This window comes from Mobula hypostoma, chromosome 8 (assembly GCF_963921235.1).
Source record: "Mobula hypostoma chromosome 8, sMobHyp1.1, whole genome shotgun sequence".
Taxonomy (NCBI): Eukaryota; Metazoa; Chordata; class Chondrichthyes; order Myliobatiformes; family Myliobatidae; genus Mobula; species Mobula hypostoma.
In genome coordinates, this window is record NC_086104.1 from 58,269,482 (window position 1) to 58,291,782 (window position 22,301).

The 22,301-nt window shown below is 40.1% G+C and overlaps 1 protein-coding gene across 2 annotated transcripts in view; it reads right to left on the bottom strand.

Moving 5' to 3' along the window:
• LOC134350120 (EGF-containing fibulin-like extracellular matrix protein 1) overlaps positions 1–15,492 on the bottom strand; it is a 106,963-nt gene extending 91,471 nt beyond the window's left edge. Inside the window, exons 1-4 of one of the 2 annotated variants that reach the window (XM_063055067.1) lie at positions 15,237–15,492; positions 14,632–14,719; positions 14,316–14,361; positions 12,417–12,677 (exon numbers count right to left, since the gene is read on the bottom strand). In XM_063055067.1, the coding sequence (XP_062911137.1) occupies positions 12,417–12,677; positions 14,316–14,361; positions 14,632–14,712 (388 nt within the window). In that variant the 5' untranslated portion in view covers positions 14,713–14,719; positions 15,237–15,492. Of the gene's footprint in view, positions 1–12,416; positions 12,678–14,315; positions 14,365–14,631; positions 14,720–15,236 lie in introns of both variants that reach the window. The other variant, XM_063055066.1, reaches the window with a different exon arrangement.
• Between the last annotated feature and the right edge of the window lie 6,809 nt (positions 15,493–22,301).

Genomic DNA, 22,301 nt, shown 5'->3' on the forward strand with positions numbered 1-22,301 from the left:
TATAAAAGTTGGGAAGTTAATGATGCAGTTGCACAAAACTTTGGTTAAGCCGCATTTAGACTATTGCTTGCAGTTCTGGTTGCTAAACTACAGGAAGTATGTGGACTCTTTGGAGAAGATGCAGAAGGGGCTCACCAGGATATTGCCTGAATTAGGAAGTATTTCTGGTTGGACAGACTGGGACTCTTTCCCCTGGAGTGTGAGGCCAAGGGAGGGTAGAGGGTCAGAGTCTTTTTTCCAAGGTGGAATATCAAATACTCCATGGCATAACTTTAAGGTGAAAGGGGAAAGGTTTAAAAAGGAGAGTTGAGTGGAGATCTTTATTGGTGAATGAAGGTAATTACTCCTTCTGAGAGGACTACACCCAGTTCAAGAGAAGGTAAACGTCATTACAAATGCTCACATCCTAAAATGTAACTGAGCTGACTTCGTAGCAGAAATTTTTAAATTATCATAATAAATTCTTGTGAAATCCTGCAATGTTCTTAGATCTTTATATCAACTGCCACTAAAAGATTTAAGTAAAAATCAATCGACACCATCTCTTTCATAATGTTGATATGTTTCAGGATAACATTGTTCTCTTCCCTGAACTCACTGGTTTCCATATACACCTCCATGGGAAACACAGATAGAGATAAAGAGTATAAAGTGCAAAGTAAATTTATTATAAAAGTACATACATGTCACCATGTTCAACCCTGAGATTCATTTTCTTGTGGGCATACACAGTAACTCCAACTAACATAATAGCATTAATGAAAGACTGCAGCCAACAGGACAGACAAACAACAAATATGCAAAGGACAACAAGATACGATAGACAGACAGACAAAGAGTCCATGACAGTGAGTCCATAGGTTGTGGCATCAGTTCAGTGTTGCTGTGAGTGAAGTTATCTGCTCTGGTTCAGAGGCCTGATAGTTGAGGATTAATAGCTGTTCCTGAACCTGGTGGTGTGGGTCCTGAGGCTTCTGTACCTTCTTCATGGTGGCCAGGCTGTTTGTTAGTGGTTGCTGATGATGGATGCTGCTTTCCTGTAACAATGCTCAAGGTAGATATGTTCAATGGGCGGGTGTGTGTGGCCGGGGGTGGGGGGGCCGCGGAGACTGCTTTACCTGTGATGGACTGGGCTGTACCCAGTACTTTTTGTAGGATTTTCTGTTCAAGAGCATTAGTGTTTCCATACCAGGCCATGATGCAAGCAGTCAATATATTCTCCACCACTCATATATAGAAGTTTGTTAAAGTTTTAGATGTTAAGCCAAGTCTTTGAAAACTTCGAAGGAAGTAGAAGTGCTTTCTTCATAATTGCACTTTGTGCTGGGCCCAGGACAGATCCTCTGTAATAATAACACTGAGGAATTGACAGTTCCAACCCTCTCCACCTCTGATGGCTCATTAACCTTCAGTTTCCTCCTCCTGAAGTCAATAATCAGCTCCTTGGTCTTGCTGACATTGAGTGAGAGGTCATTGTTGTGGCACCACTCAGCCAGATTTTCAATCTCCTTCCTGTATGCTGATTTGTCACCACCTTTGATTTGGTCAACAACAGTGATGTCATCAGCAAACTTAGGTATGACACTGGAGCTGTGGTTAGTCTCACAGACACAACTACAAAGCAAGTAGAGCTGGGGCGAACCACACAACCTTGTGATGCACCTTGCTGATGGAGATCGTGGAAGGCAGTATAGCAGCATACAGGACCTTTGGCCCATGATGTTGTACCAAGCCTTTAACCTACTCTTAGATCAATCTAATCCTTCCCTCCCATAACCCTCCATTTTTTTCATCCAGGTGCCCAAGAGTCTCTTAAATATCCCCAATGTATCTACCTCTATCACCACCCCTTACTACATTCCAAGTATTTACCACTTTGTCTAAAAAAATTACCTCTGACACCTCCTCTGTACTTTCCTCTAGACACTTTAAAGTTATGCCCCCTTGTATTAGTCATTTTCATCCTGGGACATAGTCTAAAGCTGTCCACTCTATTTATACCTCTTAATATCTTGTACACCTCTATGAAATTCTGTCTCATCATTCTCAGCTTGCTCAACCTATCCTTAGAAAGCACACTCTCATCTGCACTACTTTTAAAGTTCTCACATTCTTCCTACAATGAATTGACCAGACTGAATACAATACTCCAAGGGTGGTTTCATCAGTTTTATAGGCTGCACCATTGCCTCATGGCTCTTGAACTCAATTACTGACTAATGAAGGCAAACACACCTTATACCTTCTCAAAAACCCTATCAACTTGCTCTGTGACACTAAGGGATCTATATCCAATATCCCTCTGTCCTCCACACTACTAAGAACTTTGCCATTAACTCTTTATTCTACCTTATAGTTTGATCTTCCAAAGTGAATAATTTCACACTTTTCTGGATTGAATTCCATCTGCCACTTCTTAACCCAGCTCTATATCCTATCAATGTCCTGTCGAACCTAAGACACCCTTTTACACTATCTATAAAGCCATTGACCTTTGTGTCATTTGCAAACTTACTAACCCACCCTTGTACTTCCTCAGCCAAATCAGTTACAAAAATCACAAAGGTCAGAGGTCCCAGAACAGATCCTTGTGGAACACCACTGATCACGGACTTCCAGGCAGAATATGCTCCATCTTACTACCGCCCTCTGCCTTTTGTGGGCAAGCCAGTTCTGAATCCACACAGCCAAGTTTTCATGGATCCCATGCTTCCTGATTTTATGAATGAGCCTACTATGAGGAACCTTGTCAAATGTTTTGTCAATTCCTCAAAGAGTTCAATAAGGCTCTTGAGGCATGATCTACTCCTCACAAAGCCATATTGACTATCCCTAATCAGGCCATGCTTCTCCAAATGTGTGTAAATCCTGCCTCTAAGAATCTTCTCCAACAGTTTACCCACCACTGGCCTAGGGCTCATTGGTCCATAATTCCCAGGATTATCACTATTACCTTCAATAAATTAATAATATTTTCTTTCCCCAATCATCTGGTACTATTCCTCTGGCCAGTGAGGATGCAACGATCATCACTAAAGGCACAGCAATCTATTCCCTTACTTTCCACAGTAACCTGTCCAGCCCTGGGGTCTTATCCTAATGTTCCAGTGTATCCTCTTCCTTAACATCAAGATATTCCAGCATATTACCATACTCTACACTCACCTCACATTCATCAAGGTTCCTCTCACTGGTGAATACTGAGGCTAAACATTCATTCAGGACTTTCTCTACCTCCTCCAGCTCCAGCACATTTCCTCTCTTATCCCTGATTGGTCCTACCGTCAAGATAGTCATATGACCATAAGGTAAAGGAGCAGAATTTAGCCATTTAGCCCATCGCGTCTTCTCCACTATTTCATCATGGCTGATCCAATTTTCTTCTCAGCTTCAATCTCCTGTCTTTTCCCCATATCTCTTCATGCCCTGACCAATCACTAAACTATCAACCTCTGCCTTATATACATAAAGACTTGGCCTCCACAACTGCCTGTGGCAAAGAATTCCACAGATTCACCACTCTCTGGCTAAAGAAATTCCTCCTCATCTCCATTCTAAAAGGACACCTCTCAATCCTGTGGCTGTGTCCTCTGGTCTTATACTCTCCCACTATAGGAAACATCCTCTCCACATCTACTCTATCAAGGTCTTTTGCCATTCAATAGGATTCAATGAGGTCACCCCTCATTCTTCTGAATTCCAATGAATACAGGCCCAGAGCCATCAAACACTCTGCATATGACAAGACATTCAATCCTGGAATCATTTTTGTGAACCTTCTTTGAACCCTCTCCAGTTTCAGCACATCCTTTCTAACATAAGGGGTCCAAAACTGCTCGCAATATTCCAAGTGAGGCCTCACTAGTGCTTTATAAAGTTTCAATGTTACATCCTTGTTTTTATATTCTAGAACTCTTGAAATGAATGCTAACATATATGCAACATATGCCTTCGTCACCAGAGACCCAACCTGCAAACTAACCTTTAGGAAATCCTACACAAGGACTCCCAGGTCCCTTCGCACCTCAGATTTTTGTATTTTCTCTCCATTTAGAAAATAGTCAACCTTTTCATTTGTTCTACCGAAGTGCATGACCATACACTTCCCGACACTATATTCCATTTGCCATTTCTTTGCCCATTCTGATAATCTGTTCAAGTCTTTCTGTAGCCTCTCTACTTCCTCAAAACTACCTGCTCTTCACCTATCTTCATATTGTCTGTAACATCTGCAACAAAGTCATCAATTCCATCATCTAACTTATTGATGTATAATTTAAAAAGAATCGGTCCCAACACTGACCCCTGTGGAACACCACTAGTCACTGGCAGCCAACTAGGAAAGGCTCCCTTTATTCCCACTCTTTGCCTTCTGCCAATCAGCCACTGCTAGGATCTTCCCTGTAATATCATGGGCTCATAGCTTGTTAAGCAGTCTCACATGTGGCACCTTGTCAAAGGCCTTCTGAAAATCCAAGTACACAACATCAACCAATTCTCCTTTGTCTATCCTGCCTATTGCTTCTTCAGAGAGTTGCAACAGATTTTTCAGGCAAGAGTCATCTTCCTGTTCTTTACATACATGTAAAATGCCTTAGAGTTTTCCTAATCCTCCTTGCCAAGGCCTTCACATGTCCCCTTGTAGTTCTCCTCAATATATTTTTAAGCTCCTTCCTGGCTACCTTGTAACACTCTGGAGCCCTATCTGATCCTTGCTTCCTAACCCTTAAGAATGCTTCTTTCTTCCTGTTGACCAGACCATCATTTCCCTGCCTCAGTGGGACAAACCTATGCAGAACTCCATGCAAGTGCTCCCGAAACAACTTCACATTTCCATTGTGCATTTCCCCAAGTACATCATTTCCCAAAGTATAGATGAGAAGTATTCATTTAAGTCCTTGCCGGTCTCCTGTGTCCTCACACTCACTCTTAAAGGTACTTACTGGCTCCCCAGTTACCATTTCACACTTACTATACACAAAAAATATTTTAGGATTCTCCTTTACTTTCCTTCTTAAGTGTATAACCCTTAAGTCCTCAAGGGACTTACTTGAACTCAGCTGCTTATACCCGACATATGTTTCCTTGCTCTTGCTGGCCCTGAATTTTTCTTTTTAAAAGCCTCCTGCTTTCCAGATGTCCTTTTACCCATTGACAACCACCCCCTATCAACCTTTGCAATTTCCCATCTAATGCCATCAAAATTAGCCTATCCCAATTTAGTACTAAAACTTATGAACTGGTCCCAACTTTTGCCATGCCTAATTTAAACCTAATAGAATTATGATCACTGGTTGCAAAGTGCTCTCCCATTGACACATCAGCCATTTGCCCAGGTGCTGACAGAAGGCCTAGTGTAGTCCCTTCTCTAGTAGGGTTATCTAGATATTGCCTCAAAGGCACCTGGACAAACTTTATAAATTCTGCCTCATCTCATTACTTGGCACTATAGCAGTCTCAGTTAATATTAGGGAAGTTAAGTTAAAATCAACCTTAAGAACCTTATTATTCCCACATATCTGTAACTTCCCTACATATTTGTTCTTCTAATTCTCACTGACTAGTGTGGGCATCTATAACATAATCACATCAAGGTGATCACCCCTTTCTCGTTTCTAAGTTCTAACTCATATAGCCTTGCTGGACATCCCACCCCTCACCCCCAAGATATTCTTAATAAGTATTTCTCCCTAACCAATATAGTAACTTTCCTCCTCTCTTACCTCTATCTCTATTATGCCAGAAATAGCTGGAGCCTGGAACACTGGGCTGTCAGTCCTAGCCATCTGTCAGCCACATTTCCGTAATACAGGCCCTTGTAGCAGAGTCCATTCCTGTGAACTGGTTGCAATCCAAACAGTTTTCAACTTGGAATATGGCCACGAACTGAGTTCCTACACAGTAGAAGACTGCAGCTGGCAAATCCACATTGGTGTACTCCCAATTGCTCATTGTTATGTACGGGCTGTACTTCAGTTGGGCTTACACAAGATGGGAGGACCTGGAGCTATAGTATCACAATCACACGTGTAAATCCGTGCCCTGAGCTTATCCGCCTTACTCATCAATTTTCTTCATTAAAATACATGCTGCTTTGCCTATCAGACCCACTGAGCTCCATGTCCTGCCTCTGTCTACTGGACATGCTCATTTCAGACACAAGAGATTCTGCAGCTGCTGGAAATCCAGAGCAACACACGCAAAATGCTGGAGGAACTCAGCAGGTCAGGTAGCATTTATAGAAATGAATAAACAGTTAATGTTTTAGGCCAAGACCCTTCATCAGGACTGAAAAGGAAAAGGGAAGATGCAGAATATGAAGGTGGATGGAGGAGAAGGAGGACAAGCTAGAAGGTGATAGGTTAAGCCAGGTGGGGGTTGGGAGGTTGGGGAGGGGGTGCAAAGTAAGAAGCAGGGAGGTAATAGGCGTAACAGGCAAAGGGCTGAAGAAGAAGGAATCTGCTAGGAGAGGAGAGTGGGACCATGGAAGAAAGGTAAGAAGGAGGGTTACAAGAGGGAGGATTTGGCAAGTGAGGAGAAGAGGCAAGAGAACAGACTGACGAACTGAAAAAGAGGGAAAACAAATTACCGGAAGTTGGAGAAATTGATGTTCATGCCATGAGTTTGGAGGCTACCTAGACAGAATATGAGGTGTTGCTCCTCCAACCTGAGTGTAGCCTCACCATGGCAGAAGAGGAGGCTATGGTCTGACATGTCTGAATGAAAATGGGGATAGGAATTAAAATGGTTGGTCACCCAGGAAATTTCGCACTTTGCAGATGGAGCAGAGGTACTCGACAAAACAAACACTCATTTTAGCCTCTGCATTTGCTTTAACTTCATCTGCTGCAGTACTACTTTAGGGTCCCACTGTGCGCCCCCCCCCCAACACCCACTTGCAAGATTAGTTTAAATCCTCCCAAGAACCTCTAGCAAGTCTCCCCATCAGGGTATTGGTTCCCCTCCATTTCAGGTGCAACCCATCCCTCCAGATCAGCTCACCCCTACCCTTTAAGAGATTCCATTTGTCCAAGAACTTGAATCTCTCCTTTCTGCACCATCTGTTCAGCAACACATTCATTCGCCCATCTTCCTAATCATACCCTCACTGGTGCATGGCACTGTGTTATCCAGAGAATACGACCCGAGAGGTCCTACCTTTTAACATGTCCAACTCTCTAGATTCACTCTGCAGGATCTCGTGCTTTTTTCTGTACATGTTATTAGTACCAATATGTACAACAACCTCTGGCTGCTTGTTCTTCCCCTTGAGGGTGTTTATTTATTTACTTAAAGATACAGCACAGAACAGGCCCTTCCAGCCCAACAAACCACCTATTTAACCCTTGCATAATCACAGGACAACTTACCATGAACAATTAATCTATTAACCAGTAAATCTTTGGACCGTGTGAGGAAACTGGAGCACCAGGAAGAAACCCATGTGGTCACAGGGAGAATGTACAAACTCTTTACGGATGGGGCAGGAATTGAACTCTGAACTCTGACACCCTGAACTGTAGTAGCGCCGTGCTAACTGCTATGCTACTGTGGTCCCCCCCCCCCATTTCTTTTTAAACTAAAAATATAATTTATTGCCACAGTCAAGTCACAGAAATGTTAGAAAAGTTAAGATGGAAGATAATCCCAAGCTTCTTTTAAGGACAATGGAAAACAACCACAATTTTCCATTCATTTATAGTATACATGTTTTGCATTAGACAATATAAAATAATGAGGGCATCCAGTGCAAATGTTCAGAGACACCCTTGACCCTGGCACCCAGGGGACAATGCACCATCCTGGTCTCCCGTCAATATAATATGCTTGTTTCTGATGGTAATGACCACAGGGTAATCCTGCAAACACTGTCTACACCTTCTTCCTTCCTGGTGGTTACCTAACTGCCTGTTACTTGTACCTTCAGAATGACAAACTCAATAAAGTTGCTGTCTATGATACTCTAAGCACCATGGATGCTCCTGTGTGAGTCCAGCTGCAGCTCCAGTTAGTTGCCTAATGTAGTCAGTCAAGAGCTTGTACTAGACAAACTTCCCATAGACATAGTCACCAGAGAATCTGGAAGTTTCCTGGATCTCTCATATTCTGCAGGAGGATCACGAAACTACCCTAACTGCCATCTCTAAATCATCAAGACCACGGAGAAAGTAATTCATCTTACCTTGCCTTGCATTGCTCATCCGCTTTGCCGAAGCTTGTCTTGTCAAAACTCCAGTTCTTAAACCTCAAATTCATCAATTCAGCCACAAAGCAGTCACCTCACAATGGCCACATCAAAAATGTTAAAGAAACAGATATGGAAAGCAGCCCATTTTGCATTATTCACAGTTTCATTTCTCCACTGACAACATAGTACCAATAACCTGAAAGTTTTATGGGTTTTTAATTGATGCTGTGATTTAAAAGTTGTTCTGAATAAAACTGGAAGAAACACCATGTAATTTAATCATCTTTAATCACAAAGGTGGCATGACAGCACTCAAACTTCATTAGGAGTTTGAGGAGATTTGGTACGTCTCTAAGACTAAGACATTTCAAATGACCTGTCTTGGTCCAACCAAGCAGAGCTCGCTGCCAAGAAGGCCCACCAGCGCCTTTACTTCCTGAGAAAACTAAAGAAATTTGGCCTGTCCCCTAAAACCCTCACTAATTTTTATAGATGCACCGTAGAAAGCATTCTTCTAGGGTGCATCACAACCTGGTATGGAAGTTGTCCTGTCCAAGACCGAAAGAAGCTGCAGAAGATCGTGAACACGGCGCAGCACATCACACAAACCAATCTCCCGTCCGTGGACTCACTTTACACCGCACGCTGTTGAAGCAGTGCTGCTGGGATAATCAAGGACACGACCCACCCAGCCAACACACTTTTCATCCCTCTTCCCTCCGGGAGAAGGTTCAGGAGCTTGAAGACTTGTACGGCCAGATTTGGGAACAGCTTCTTTACAACTGTGATAAGACTGCTGAATGGATCCTGACCCGGATCTGGGCTGTACCCTCCAAATATCTGGACCTGCCTCTCGGTTTTTTTGCACTATCTTACTTCCCATTTTTCTATTTTCTATTTATGATTTATAATTTAAATTGTTAATATTTACCAATTTTAACTATTTTTAATATTTTTAATATTTAATATTTGTAATCCAGGGAGTGTGAAGCACAGAATCAAATATCGCTGTGATGATTGTACATTCTAGTACTAATTGTTTGGCGACAATAAAGTATAAAGTATGAAATATAAAGTATGAAGTATTTCTACACAAGTACAGTGAAGAGCATTCTGACTGGTTGCTTCACTGCCGGTACGGAGGCTCCAATATAAAAGATCAAAAGAGGTTGCGGACTCAGCCAGCTCCATCATGGGCACAAGCCCCTCACTATCGAGGGTAGCTTCAAAAGGCGGCACCTCTATGGGGCGGCATCCATCACTGAAGACCCTCACTATTCAGGACATGCCCTCTTCTCATTACTGTCATCAGAGAGGAGCTACAGGAGATTGAAGACCCACACACTGCTTTGGGAATATATCCTTCCCCTCTGCCATCAGATTTCTGAATGGACTACGAACAGCACCTCACTATTCCTCTATTACTCTGTTCATTTTTTATAATGATCATAATTTATATGTGTTGCATTGTACTGCTGCCACAAAAGAACAAATTTCATTATATATGTCAATGTGCCTTCTGTTGTTTTTAAAAAGCTTCCCAATGCACTAACTTCCTACTACCTTTTGCTAAATTATATGTCCTCTCTTTGGATTTTATGCTGTCTTTGACTTCCCTTGACAGTCACAGTAGCCTCATCCTTTCTTTAGAATACTACTTCATCTTTGGGATGTTATCTATCCTGTGCCTTCCAGATTGCCCCCGAAGCTCCAGCCAATGCTGTTCTACCTTCATCCTCACTAATTAAGAGGAATAGATAGAGTGGACAGCCAGCGCCTCTTCCCCAGGGCACCACTGCTCAGTACAAGAGGACATGGCTTTAAGGTAAGGGATGGGAAGTTCAAGGGCGATATTAGAGGAAGGTTTTTTACCCAGAGAGTGGTTGGTGCATGGAATGCACTGCCTGAGTCAGTGGTGGAGGCAGATACACTAGTGAAATTTAAGAGACTGCTGGACAGGTATATGGAGGAGTTTAAAGGGGGGGAGGGGTGTTATATGGGAGGTAGGGTTTAAGGGTCGGCACAACATTGTGGGCCGAAGGGCCTGTACTGTGCTTTACTATTCTATGTCCTATGTTCTATGTTCTATGTCTCCTTCCAATCAACTTTGGCTAACTCCTCTCTTATGCCTCTGTATGTCCCTTTACTCCACTGTAATACTGATGCATCTAACTTTGTCTTCTCTCTCTAAAACCGCAGGGTGAATTCTATCATATTATGATAACTGCCTCCTCCCAAGAGTTCCTTTACCTTAAGCTTCCTAATCAAATCGGTTTCATTATGCAACACCCAAACCAGAATTGCTTTGCCCTTAGTGGGCTCAACCACAAGCTGCTCTACAAAGGCATCTCATAAGCATTCTACAAATTCCCTCTCTTGGGATCCAACACCAACCTGATCTTCCCTCTCTACCTGCATATGCAAATCCCCATGACTATCATAACATTGCCTTTTCTACCTTCCATTGTAATTTCTATCCCACATCCTGACAACTGTTCTGAGGAATGTGCAGTTTGTTAACTCTACCCACTTTACTCCCAACTATGATCTTCTCTCAGCTGCGACTCAGTGATGCCCACAACGCCATACCACCTATCTCTAGATGTGCTACAAGATCATCTGCCTATTTCCGCATACTGCATGCACAGACAGCAGGACAGTCTGCAGCAAAAAGATAGAGAGGAGGGAGGCTTGTCTTTAAAAATAAACTAATGTGAATCCATTGCTTTGTACACAAATAGGCAGTTTTTCATTGTTTTGCTGCTGAATAGGATAGGTTCACCAAAGTGTAAATCCACATGCAAGTTGGTGACAGACTCCTCAATGCAATTGCACACTTGTTTACTGTAGACTTACATAATATTTGAGCATTTAATTAAGGAAACCTTTGAACCTTTTCTTTCTGCAGTCAGCTGTATTGAAATGTTTATTTAATTCAGTGCAGCAGAGTTCATGTCTGACTTTGCCTGAACTAGTCAATTAGATTCTAACAGTTACTTATTTAAAAAATCTCACTATATTTTTCTTGATTCCATTCAGCCAATGGACCAACTGTGGCCCAAAAAGTATGTGACTTGCTTGTAAGCCTTGCTAAATGTTAAGCACATCCTGTCCGTCAATTCAAACCAATGTCACGTCATTTAGTCTCAGAACAATTAATAGGTATTTCATACGGATATATTGCATTTTTTTCTTCATTCATAAGATACCAGTTTGTTAATCGTCCTGAATAGCTCTGGAAAAGGTGATAACAGCCATATTGTTGAACAATCGTAGACCTTGTGATGAAGCTACTCCAACAATGCAATTAGGTGGAGTGCACGAATAGTTAAATGCAAAGATCATAGGATTAGCACTATAGTTCCATGTCAAGAAGGCATGTGACTTGGAGGAGAACTTTTTGGGGATTTCCTGTTGTCTTTCTTCTGGAGTTCATTAGTTGTGGAAACACCATGGCATGGCACTAAACAATGTATTTTGCAGGCGCTTGGGTAGAAGAAGTTAGATAGAATTATTGTTTACACAAGAATGTGGATCCCCATTAAGTGGGCTGCTTTAGAAGCCCCTTGCTTAAGTGGGCTTCTGAAGTATTGCTACAACAGTACTCATCAAAGCAAATCACTACGATGAATTCATCATTTATGCCCTAAAGATGGTGAAGAAGCATTGTGGAGTCAGAAGCAGAGACAGTTGCCACTCTGCTTTTGATTTGCTCTTGTAGTCATAGCAATTAAGCTTCTGGTCATTGGAAACCTCTCAAGATGGTACTTGTCACTATCCTGTATAGAAGAACAATCGACTGTGTAAAATGTACAAAGCATCTGTACTATTAGAAATCTTAGAAACATTTACAAGGAAAAGGTCAGTGATATTGCCTAACCTCCCTACTTGAATTTTGCATCCTGCCGGATTCTCACAGATCACCAAGTGCTCCTGAACTCTGTAATTGCCAAGAATATGAAGTAAAATGAGTTTCCTAAATCAGTGAAAAGCAGAATGTGAAAGATAACAAAAGCAATAATACTTTCTGTGGAAATATGAAATAAATTTAAATGATTATATTATAACATTTCCCACTGAACTCATTGCATTGGAATAATAATCAAATACTCAATAAATGTAATATCGTATATTTGTTTATATTAAATAATAGTTACATTAAATAACCAGCACCATTCTTTTTCAAACAGCATCCAATTGCAATGAAATGTCTACAATGCTGTCTTACCTTTACACTGGTTTTGATCATTAAGTGCAAAGCCATGTGCACATCTCCACGGCCGGAACTGAGGTAGATTTGGATAGACCCGTTGAGTTGGAACAGGGACACGAGCAGGAGCAAGAGTGGTTGTGGGTACATTCCTACTTTCAACACTAGTATTTGTGATAATAATAGCTGATCTAGGCAGACACAAGTATCCTCCATAATGGTTTATACATTTCATTTCTCCTTTACATGCACCTGGAATAGTCTCACATTCATCAATATCTGAAAAACAATAAAACAAAAAAAAACACTTAAAAAGTGAAAGACTATTTTCTAAAAAAAAAGGTCAAATATTACTGCACAGAATCACAGAAAAGTTAATGGTGCACAAGAAGAAATCTGATCAGCCCCATTACCCCCGGTCCAACGGTGGGAGTGTGCATCTTCTGCTTAGATAAGTTTTTAAAAAATGCATGTCCATAATGTTGACGGAAATTTGAATTAGCATACCTAGGAAAAAAGAGGCTTAGTTATGATGTGTATAATGCAATATTTATGTGATTTCCACATGTACATTTTGCATATATCTCATGTCACTCTTGGGACATTCATGCAGAACTTGGTCTTTTCAAGACATGCAAGTCCTGTTTCAGAGTAAGTTACTTGACCAGATTCCAGCAAGCAGTCTTAGGCTTCATAAAGCTCTAATATAAAAACTTACTCTTTGCAGTACCATTCCCTTCATGCAATTCCTCTTTAGATTTTGACCTCCATATCCAACTGCAAGCCTACAGTCTTCAGCAGATGATCAAGACTCCAAGTTATGCCCAACAACTTTCAAGGTCCCAATCTCCATAATTTACCACCTCTCTCTCCCTCTCTATCACTTTCACGTCTCTCCCAGATATTCTTGATCTGGACCTTTGACCTACCTGCTTTCCTCTGTAGTGGAGTAAGTGCAGGGTAGGTAATTATGTGAGCCTCTTCAACTGTACATAGCACCTTGGGTTATGCAGAACAAAATTTTAATGTGGTAGACCTCCAGAAAACATAAATGAAATGAAATTTTAGACTCATTGATAGCCAGTTACTGGGTGAAAGACCTGAAGGATTGTTGAGGATTCCTCCTACCAATCCCACAATCTTTTTGATCCACTCCCATTAGGAAGGAGGTACAGGAGCATCAGGACTAGGATTGCCAGACTAGGTATCTCAGGCTATGAGACTAATGAATACCCTGCCACTACCAACGGCTCAGCAAGCTGTTTACCTGTGCTGAAAACCACATGCACTTTGAATTATATTTTATTAACTTATTTGTGGTAATATTTTGTTTTATGTTCTGTGGGTGATGATTGTTTTGTGGGTGCACCGTGGTCTGAAGGAACATTGTTTCCTTTGGTTGTATATACATGCAGTCAGATGACAATAAACCTAAACTTGATGGAACAGTCCCCGTAACCAAGGAGACTAAAGGATGAAGAAATAAGCAGTGGAAGGACCAAGGAAGTGGGGTACTTCAACTTCAAAACAGGGAAGCAAGACAAATAGCCAAGAAGAAAGACAGATCTTGTTTTGGTTTCAAGATGCTGATCAAAATACACATCAGCAATGTTAAGTTTTATTCAGGTTTTTTTTGAAAAACTGTCATTTATTTTCTTAAGTATTAAAATGGGTATTGAATGATAATGTTAAATATGTTTCCAATACCTTTGTTAAATTTCTGCAGATACAATTATTGACTTCTAGAATTCAGTAATGTTTATTACTGGTCATTCATAAATATTGTCAAATACTTCATCATCATTAGTTCTGATGTCATTACTATATGATATGAAAATTACAGAAAAATGGAAAAGGAAAACAAAGTGAAATGGAGATAAACTTGAAATCCCAGTTTTTCTTATTTTACTATCTTACCTCTGCACTGTTGTTTTTCAGGATCCCATTGATAACCATCTGTACACTGCTGTAGGCAAAAAGAGTTTCAAAGTTCAGCACACATTTGCATTAATTGGTTAATAATAATTGTTTGCAACATACCAAAAAAACTTAAATCAAGAGAACTGCCATCCACTAAGTCAGCAATGTTTTCAGAAAGGATCAACGATCAAGTGCGTTAAAAGTGTAAGTTTATTGAATTATAAATGACTACAAATGTGTCCTCCTCAGTAGTTGATTTAATTATAATAAATCTTATGTGGTCCTTAACGTTCAGTTCTTCAAGATATCTTACCGTATATGTGATGGTTTCACCAGTTTCTTGTGAGGATGTACTGTGCAAAATAAATGTGACCAGCAAACACCAATGCAGCATCTTGTATCTAAATAACAACAATAATTTATAATCACTAACAAAATACAAGTTCTGCAGTGTTTTTCTATTGAGTCTACATTTATCACTTGAGAATGCATGATAAACATAAAGGACTTTTTAACACATATTTTGGAATGAGTTCAAGTTTAATCTAACAACATTTGTACAAGTCTTGACAAGCAGCAAAGAACAGTAAGGAAAAGCAAATATTCATGGTTTTCCAAATTCATATCAGATTATTAATGATTCAAAAATATTCACTCATTCAGTGATTTCAAAATTCCTTCTATGTTTAACCACTTGATTTTCACATATGATAATTATCTTTTTTCATTTCCATACATGTATTTGTGAATATCCATGACCATATTTTAGGTACATTCAGAAAGAGATTACCAGATAGTTAAAATGAAAATAAACACCCATAAAAGTAAAACGCTGATGCACATGGAATTACAACCAGAATCTAAATTATATTTATCTTATTCATTTATTTAAACGTTATAGAAATATATTTGTATTACCTTTAATGACAGCGGACTTCACAGCTCTTTAAAATTCTCTGTTCGAGTTTAGCTGTTTTTTTAAATCAGTTGCTGGGGAGAGCAGTGCTGAGTGCTGTATGTGACTTGCAGTGGTTTATGAGGAAGATCTTGTGCGGCAGTGGTGTTGCTCCCTCTGCAGGTTCACAGGCTAACCACAATACCCAAACTGATAACAGAAGAGCGAACTGCAAACCCTCCAGGAGCAGTTAACGAGAGTGTTGCTGCAACTGTAGTCGTCAGGTGATCCCGCTGCTCGCTGCCTATATAGGGAAGGCAGGCGGGACCAGCAATCAGTGCTCAGTCATCCCACAATCAAATGGGGTTGTAAACTAACAGTGGCATACTTGTGGGTTGCTTTGGAATAAAGCTACTGCCTGTAAAATTAAATGATTCTCCAAATATAAGCGATAGACTTCGTCATCGGCAGTTGATATAGAATATAACCAACAAAATCAATTTTCACCGTGTGTGGTATTTTCCATTGACTCAAGCCCCTACACTTGACAAGTCTTAAAAGTTGTTGACATAAATAATTTTCTTGGAATTAGACGAGAATGAACTGAAAATGATACTACAATGTATCTGAGTGGGCAAATTATCGGAAGCTTGTTAAAAAGCTCAAGCCCGCATTTGCAGTTGTGAAACGGCCTCTGTTTGCACTGCTCCTTGACTCTAAGAGCCAAGAAAAACACACAACTCCAGCCCAGCATGTGGGTGATTTACTACGACAACCTTTGGCTGGCGCGACCGAGAGGTTCATCCAAGCAATGAATAATAAAACACAAATAAACGCGGTGAGCTCGGGCCACCTCCAGTTCGAAGACTTTCTGACAAGCGGCACGAGCTCCTAGGTCAGCGTTCTTTTCTGCGATGATGAATGAGCAGTTTTTTCTGAAGAGGAGGGAAATATAGATATTGAAATTAATAAACCGCGAGAAAGTCATGGGTATCTTCGCAGCACTGTTATATCTTCTCTCAATTGTCTCCCAAAGAAAGGCAACTTTCAGCAGTGCCAGAATTATAGAACCATAACTCTTATCAGCCATGCAGGCAAAGTGATGTTGAAAGTCACCTTGAACAGAGTGAAACTACAGGGAGAAGAAATAATTGCTGAAGAACAGGCTGGATTCAGAAGTGGAAGAAGTACAACAAAACAGATATTCAACATCAGAGTACTGTGCAAGGAATACAACCAACATCAACAGGACATCTTCCATTTCATGAAGGCATTTGATAGGGTGTGGCATGATGCGCTCTGGGCCACAGTGAAGAGATACAGCCTGGGCCAGAAGCTGATCCAGACCATCAGTTAGCTCCATACCAAAGCTCACAGTGTGGTACTTGTTCAAGGCACAGTTGGAGAGTGGTTCCACCCATCAGTTGGAGTCAGATAAGGCTGCCTCCTTTCACCCACACTGTTCAACATTTCCCTTGAGCAAATAATAACAGATGCCCTGGAAGACCATATCGGCACAGTCAGCATCGGAGGACAGACCATAACCAAGCTCAGGTTCGCCGACGACATTGATGGGCTGGCAGGAAGTGAGGATGAACTGGCCTGCCTTGTGAACTGTCTGGACGATACATCTACCAGATATGGCATGGAGACCAGTGCAGAAAAAGCCAAGCTGATGAGAAACAGTGAGGAGCCAATCACAATGAAAACCATTGTCAGTGGACAAGAACTGGAGACTGTTAAATGCTTCAAGTGTCTTCGCACCGTCATCAACCGAGAAGGATCAAAACCTGAAGTCCTTGCAAGGACAGCCCGAACAACAGCAATGCTGGTTAAATTAAAACCAATCTGGAGAGACAATAACATCACTCTCAGATCCAAGTTGGAACTCCTGCATGCACTTGTGCTCTCCATCTTCTTGTACATATGCAAATCATGGACTTTGACAACAGAACTGCAAAAGAAGATCCAGGCAATAGAAATGAGATGCTTCAGAAGGCTCCTCAGCATCTCCTATACAGACCATGTCTCAAATGAAGAAGTACAAAGAACCATCACTCAGCACATGAGACACTATGAAGATCTACTGTCCACAGTAAAGAAAAGGAAACTGAGATGGTATGGCCACATTACAAGATCAAGTGGACTTTCAAAGACCATTCTTCAGGAGACGGTGCAGGGGAAAAGAAAAAGGCGCAGACAAAGGAAGAAAAGGACAGACAACATTGCAGAGTGGACCGAAGAGAGTTTTGCTGCAACCCAGGCACTCGCCCACAACCATGAATGATAGAGGCAACTGGTGCAGCACTCATGTATACAGTGTCCCTTCCTCCCAGGCTGGTTGTGGGATCTGTAACCGTAATTATTTGATGGCATTATATGTGTGTCTCTGGTGAAGATATCTCACCTACATTTATTTCAATGCACATGCAACCTGCGACATGCATGTCCTTTGCAGGTAAATCTCCACCATTGATATCTCCACATTTTCAAGAAGCGCTGTGGCAGGATAGCAGCATTCATCGTCAAGGACACCCACCACCATCCAGGCCATGTTCTCTTCTCGCTGCTGCCATCAAGAGTCTTATGTCCCACACCACCAGGTTCAGGAGCTGTTATTACTGCTCAACCAATAGGATCTTCACTCACTCCAAAACTGAACTGATTCCAGAATCTATGGACTCACATTTAAGGACTCTACAACTCATATTCTTGATATTTATTGCTTATTTGTTTATTTATTCGTAATTTTTCTTTTTTGTATTTGCACAGTCTGTTGTCTTTTGCACATTGGATTGTTTGTCTGTCTTTGTTTTGTGTGGTATTTCATTGATTCAATTGCATTTCTTTGTATTTAATGTGAGTGCCTGCAAAAAAAAGTAAATCTCAGAGTAGTATATGGTGATAATAAACTTACTTTGAACTTTGAACCTTTTCAGTTTTTTTGGCGCTTAAAAGTTGGCAATGAATAATATACAAATAAACAACAACAAATCACAGGTAGATCGGGTTGTAAAGAAAGCTTTCGGCATATTGGCCTTCACAGTTCAAAGTATTCAGTACTGGAGTTGGGATGTTCTATTGAAGTTGTATAAGTCATTGGTGAGGTCTAATTTGAAGTATTATGTGCAGTTCTGTCACCTACCCATGGGAAAGGTATCGATAAGATTGAAAGAGTGGAGAGAAAATTTACCAGTTCTTGAGGACCTGAGTTATAGGGAAAGGTTGAACAGGTTTGGACTTTATTACCTGGAGTGTAGGAGAATGAGGGGAGATTTGATTGAGGTATACAAAATTATGAGGGGTATAGATTGGGTAAATACAAGTGGGCTTTCTTCACTGAGGTTGAGTAAAACGAGAACTAGAGTTCATGTGTTAAGGGTGAAAGATCGAATGTTTAAGAGGAACATGAAGGAGAACTTCTTCACTCAGAGGGTGGTGAGAGTGTAGTACGAGCTGCCAGCACAAGTGGTGGGTTTGGGTTTGATTTAAATATTTAAGAGAAATTTGGATATGTACATGGATAAGAAGGATATGGAGGGCTAAAGTCTTGGTACAATTTGATGGGACTAGACAGGTGAATAACTCGGCATGGACTAGACGGGCCTATTTCTGTGCTGTAGTGTTCTATGACTCTAAATGCGGCGAGCTTAGGCCATTTCCAGCTTGAAGGCTCTCTGATAAGCAGTATGAACTCTTCAGTATTTCCAGTGGTTTAACTTTAACAGATGTAGTTTGCAAATACTTTCGAGGTAGAATAAGGAGGAAAATACCTAATTGTACTTTGTCAAAGTATGGAAATATTTAGAAAGATAGACAGTGTAAGTATGGGAAATGGATAGAGGCCTTGAAAACTACAACTAAATGTAATTCATCGAGTGAAGAAACATTTTACAGAGAATACATGTTGCATACGAATTCAAGGTGATGCCAAGTCTAACAACTCTTAAAATGTTTATGTGCTTTTTTTTATGTAAGTTGGTTCTAATACAATTTCAAAATGAGCACATAGACTCCCATCTAGTGGCCACTCAGAAATAAATGATTTTGCTGCTGTGTTCAAGGTAATTTCATATTCATACTACTGGCCCATCAGTCATATCTGAGCATTACAAACTTAAAAAGTTAACTTAGCTGTAGGAAAATATTACAAGTGTGGAGTAATTAGAGGCAAGAAAAATTATAGAAAGTGTAAAATTAATCATGAGCAAATAGAAAGTAAAACGGCATTTTTAAACTTTGATAAATAGATTAAATGGAAGGAAAACTAAAAAGACAAAAATAAAATATATGAATGCTTCTGAAATGAGGGAAGAGGGAATATTTAGGCCTACTAATCTCATATAAATTGAAAACTGGAATGGGCCCTAATGTAAGTGATATTTATGCTGTAAAGGGATATTAATACTGTCTAAAAAATTTCTAGGGCAATAGAATTTGACCTGGTAACCATTCCCAATTTTATTATATTTTAAAAATAAAGTTTCCCAGAACTACTGACACTTATTATTCTACTCAGATTTGTTTTTATATAATCGGAGTTCATCTTTTGCTTCCTTTTCATACAACATGTTGAGAACTTTTCCATGCAATAGTGCTGGAAAAAATATTTGCGTCTATGTACTGTTTCAATTCTGAATATTTAAGTAATCCTCCCATTTTTATTCTTGTTATCAGAAAGAAAACTGATCTCTACAGCTGGACTGCCCTGCATCAAAGAGTTATCATCAAGGGTAATTATCTTTTTTATTTCTCACCATACTTGCTATATTTCATGAATCATTTTCAAATACCTTTGACCAATATTTACAGTTTTTTTTTCCATTCTGGCTTTCCCTTAATTACTTTTTTGGCAAAATCTTAATTTTTTAAATGCATATAATTTGTTTTTCTCATTGCATTTTCATTCACACCTTTATTCTAAACATCAGGCCACTGGCCGGTGAATGCTTCCTATAAAAGCAATTGGTCAGCATTCTTTACTGCCGTGTGCAATGCCTTGAAAACAAAACATAATTTCTATTTTCAAGTGAAACTTTGCAATTAATTGAAGAAGTTAAATATTGACACTAGGTTTATTAAAACTAAGTAGATGCTATAATGAAGGAGTTAATGTGTGAGAGTGATGAACACTAATACAATTGCACAGAAATGGATTTTGAAATATCTTCAATTTTCTTAGAACTAGTTGGCCTAAAATATGAATATAAAATAAAAACATTAAAACCTTAAATTGGCAGCAGCTTTGGAAAAGTTTTCTTCAGGTTATTAACATAAGGCTGAGTGTTCCAAATGGATTGAGTCGGTTTCCTTGCAGCTAATATATTTCATGTTCGTTAAGTTTTGACTTTAGATTTTATTGCACTAAATGTTATGTATTTGCTCAATATGGAAGTAGAAGAAAATATCAAAATGTAAGAGTTCTCAATAAGTTCTCTTGGAGAAGGCCACCGTGCTTCCTTCATCAGTCAGGGATTGAGCATAGGAGTTTCGACAGTAGGTTTCAGCTGTATCAGTTGTTGATGAGGTCACACTTTGAGTACTATGTACAGTTTTTGTCACCCCATTATGGGACAGATGTGGTTAAACTGGCGAGCAAGCAGAAAAGAGTTATGAGGATGCTTCTGGGACTCGAGGGCTTGAGTTATAGGAGAGGTTGGCTGGGCTAGGCCTTTTTTCCTTCGACATAGAAGAAATGGGGGGTGACTTTACAGGAAATTTTTAAAATTAGGAGAGGAAAAGATATGGTGGATGGTCTTTTCCTGAGGAGAGGGGAGTCCAAAACTAGGGGCATAAGTTGAAGGGAAGGGGAGTGTAATTTAAAAGTGACCTAAGGGGCAACTTTTTGCACACAGAGGTTGGTGAATATATGGAATAAGCTGCCAAAGAAAGTGGCTGGACAGGTACTATAGTATCATTTAAGGAGCACTTGGATAGGTACAAAGCTTCGAGAGATATGGACTGAATACAAGAAATTGGGACCAGCTGGAAGGACACCATGTTCAGCATGGACCGACTGAGCTAAAGACTTTGTATTGCACAATGGCTACACGAGTAAAGTAACTATTGCATTATTGGAGAGGCAGAGCATACAGGAAAATGGATTCTTATTTCAACACTTAAGTAGGAAACCGTCAGTCCTACTATAAACTTCACAGGCCAGGTTTGATGTTGAGAATATGGGTAATCCATGTTGTCCTGAGAAATATTTCCAAATGGTCTTAGGGTTCTCATTTTGCTTCAAATGAACCACAGTAATGGGTAAAGGATTTTGTTTGGTAGAAACAGTGATAATAAACCTGATTCTGATAAATGAGGGTGGATATAGCTGGAATCGTGGCCAAAATGAAGGGAGCTGATGAAGATGCCAATGTTCATGTCCAGATGACAAGAATTTTTCTTTTGATATGAATTACTGACTTCTCAGTTGGTAGTCTAAAGTAAATATTGATTTATATTGAGAGCCACAGCATATAGGGCAGCTGAATATTTTTCATTTTTCCAAATTTTAGCTGAGCTAGGGACCAGAATTTTACAACTACCTCAATTCCACTAAAAAAACTTTACAGGAACATAAACATTCTCTCTTTTTTTTAAATGAATTTCAGAAAAGGGTCAGGTACACTTTTAGCCTTATAAGAGGTTCTCATGGCTTTGCAGACTGTCACACATGCCACCAAATTGCCCAAATTGCGTACCTAGTTTGTTGGAAACTGCTTTCAAATATTTGCTGTGGCGGATTTTCATTGCAGGCATGTCTATTGGCAAAAGCTTTAAACAGTTCTGCTGCTGAAATGCTTCCACTAGAGGGAGAGAGAAATTATCTCGGGGCAATAGAAAAAATGTCAATATAATGGAAACATCATGGAGAGTTTTACATGACCACTTGTAGAAGAAGTATGTTATCCTTGATTCAAACAGTAATAACCTTGGAATGAAGAGCTGGTGCTCTTGTGGCAATATGGATGGCATCTGTGCAGGATTTTAAAAAGTTCCACTTGTGGTGTTGTGCAGTCCCACAAAACTGTCTAACAAAGAAATTGGTCAGTTATGCACAACATGACGACTTAATAATTTGCCTATCTTCA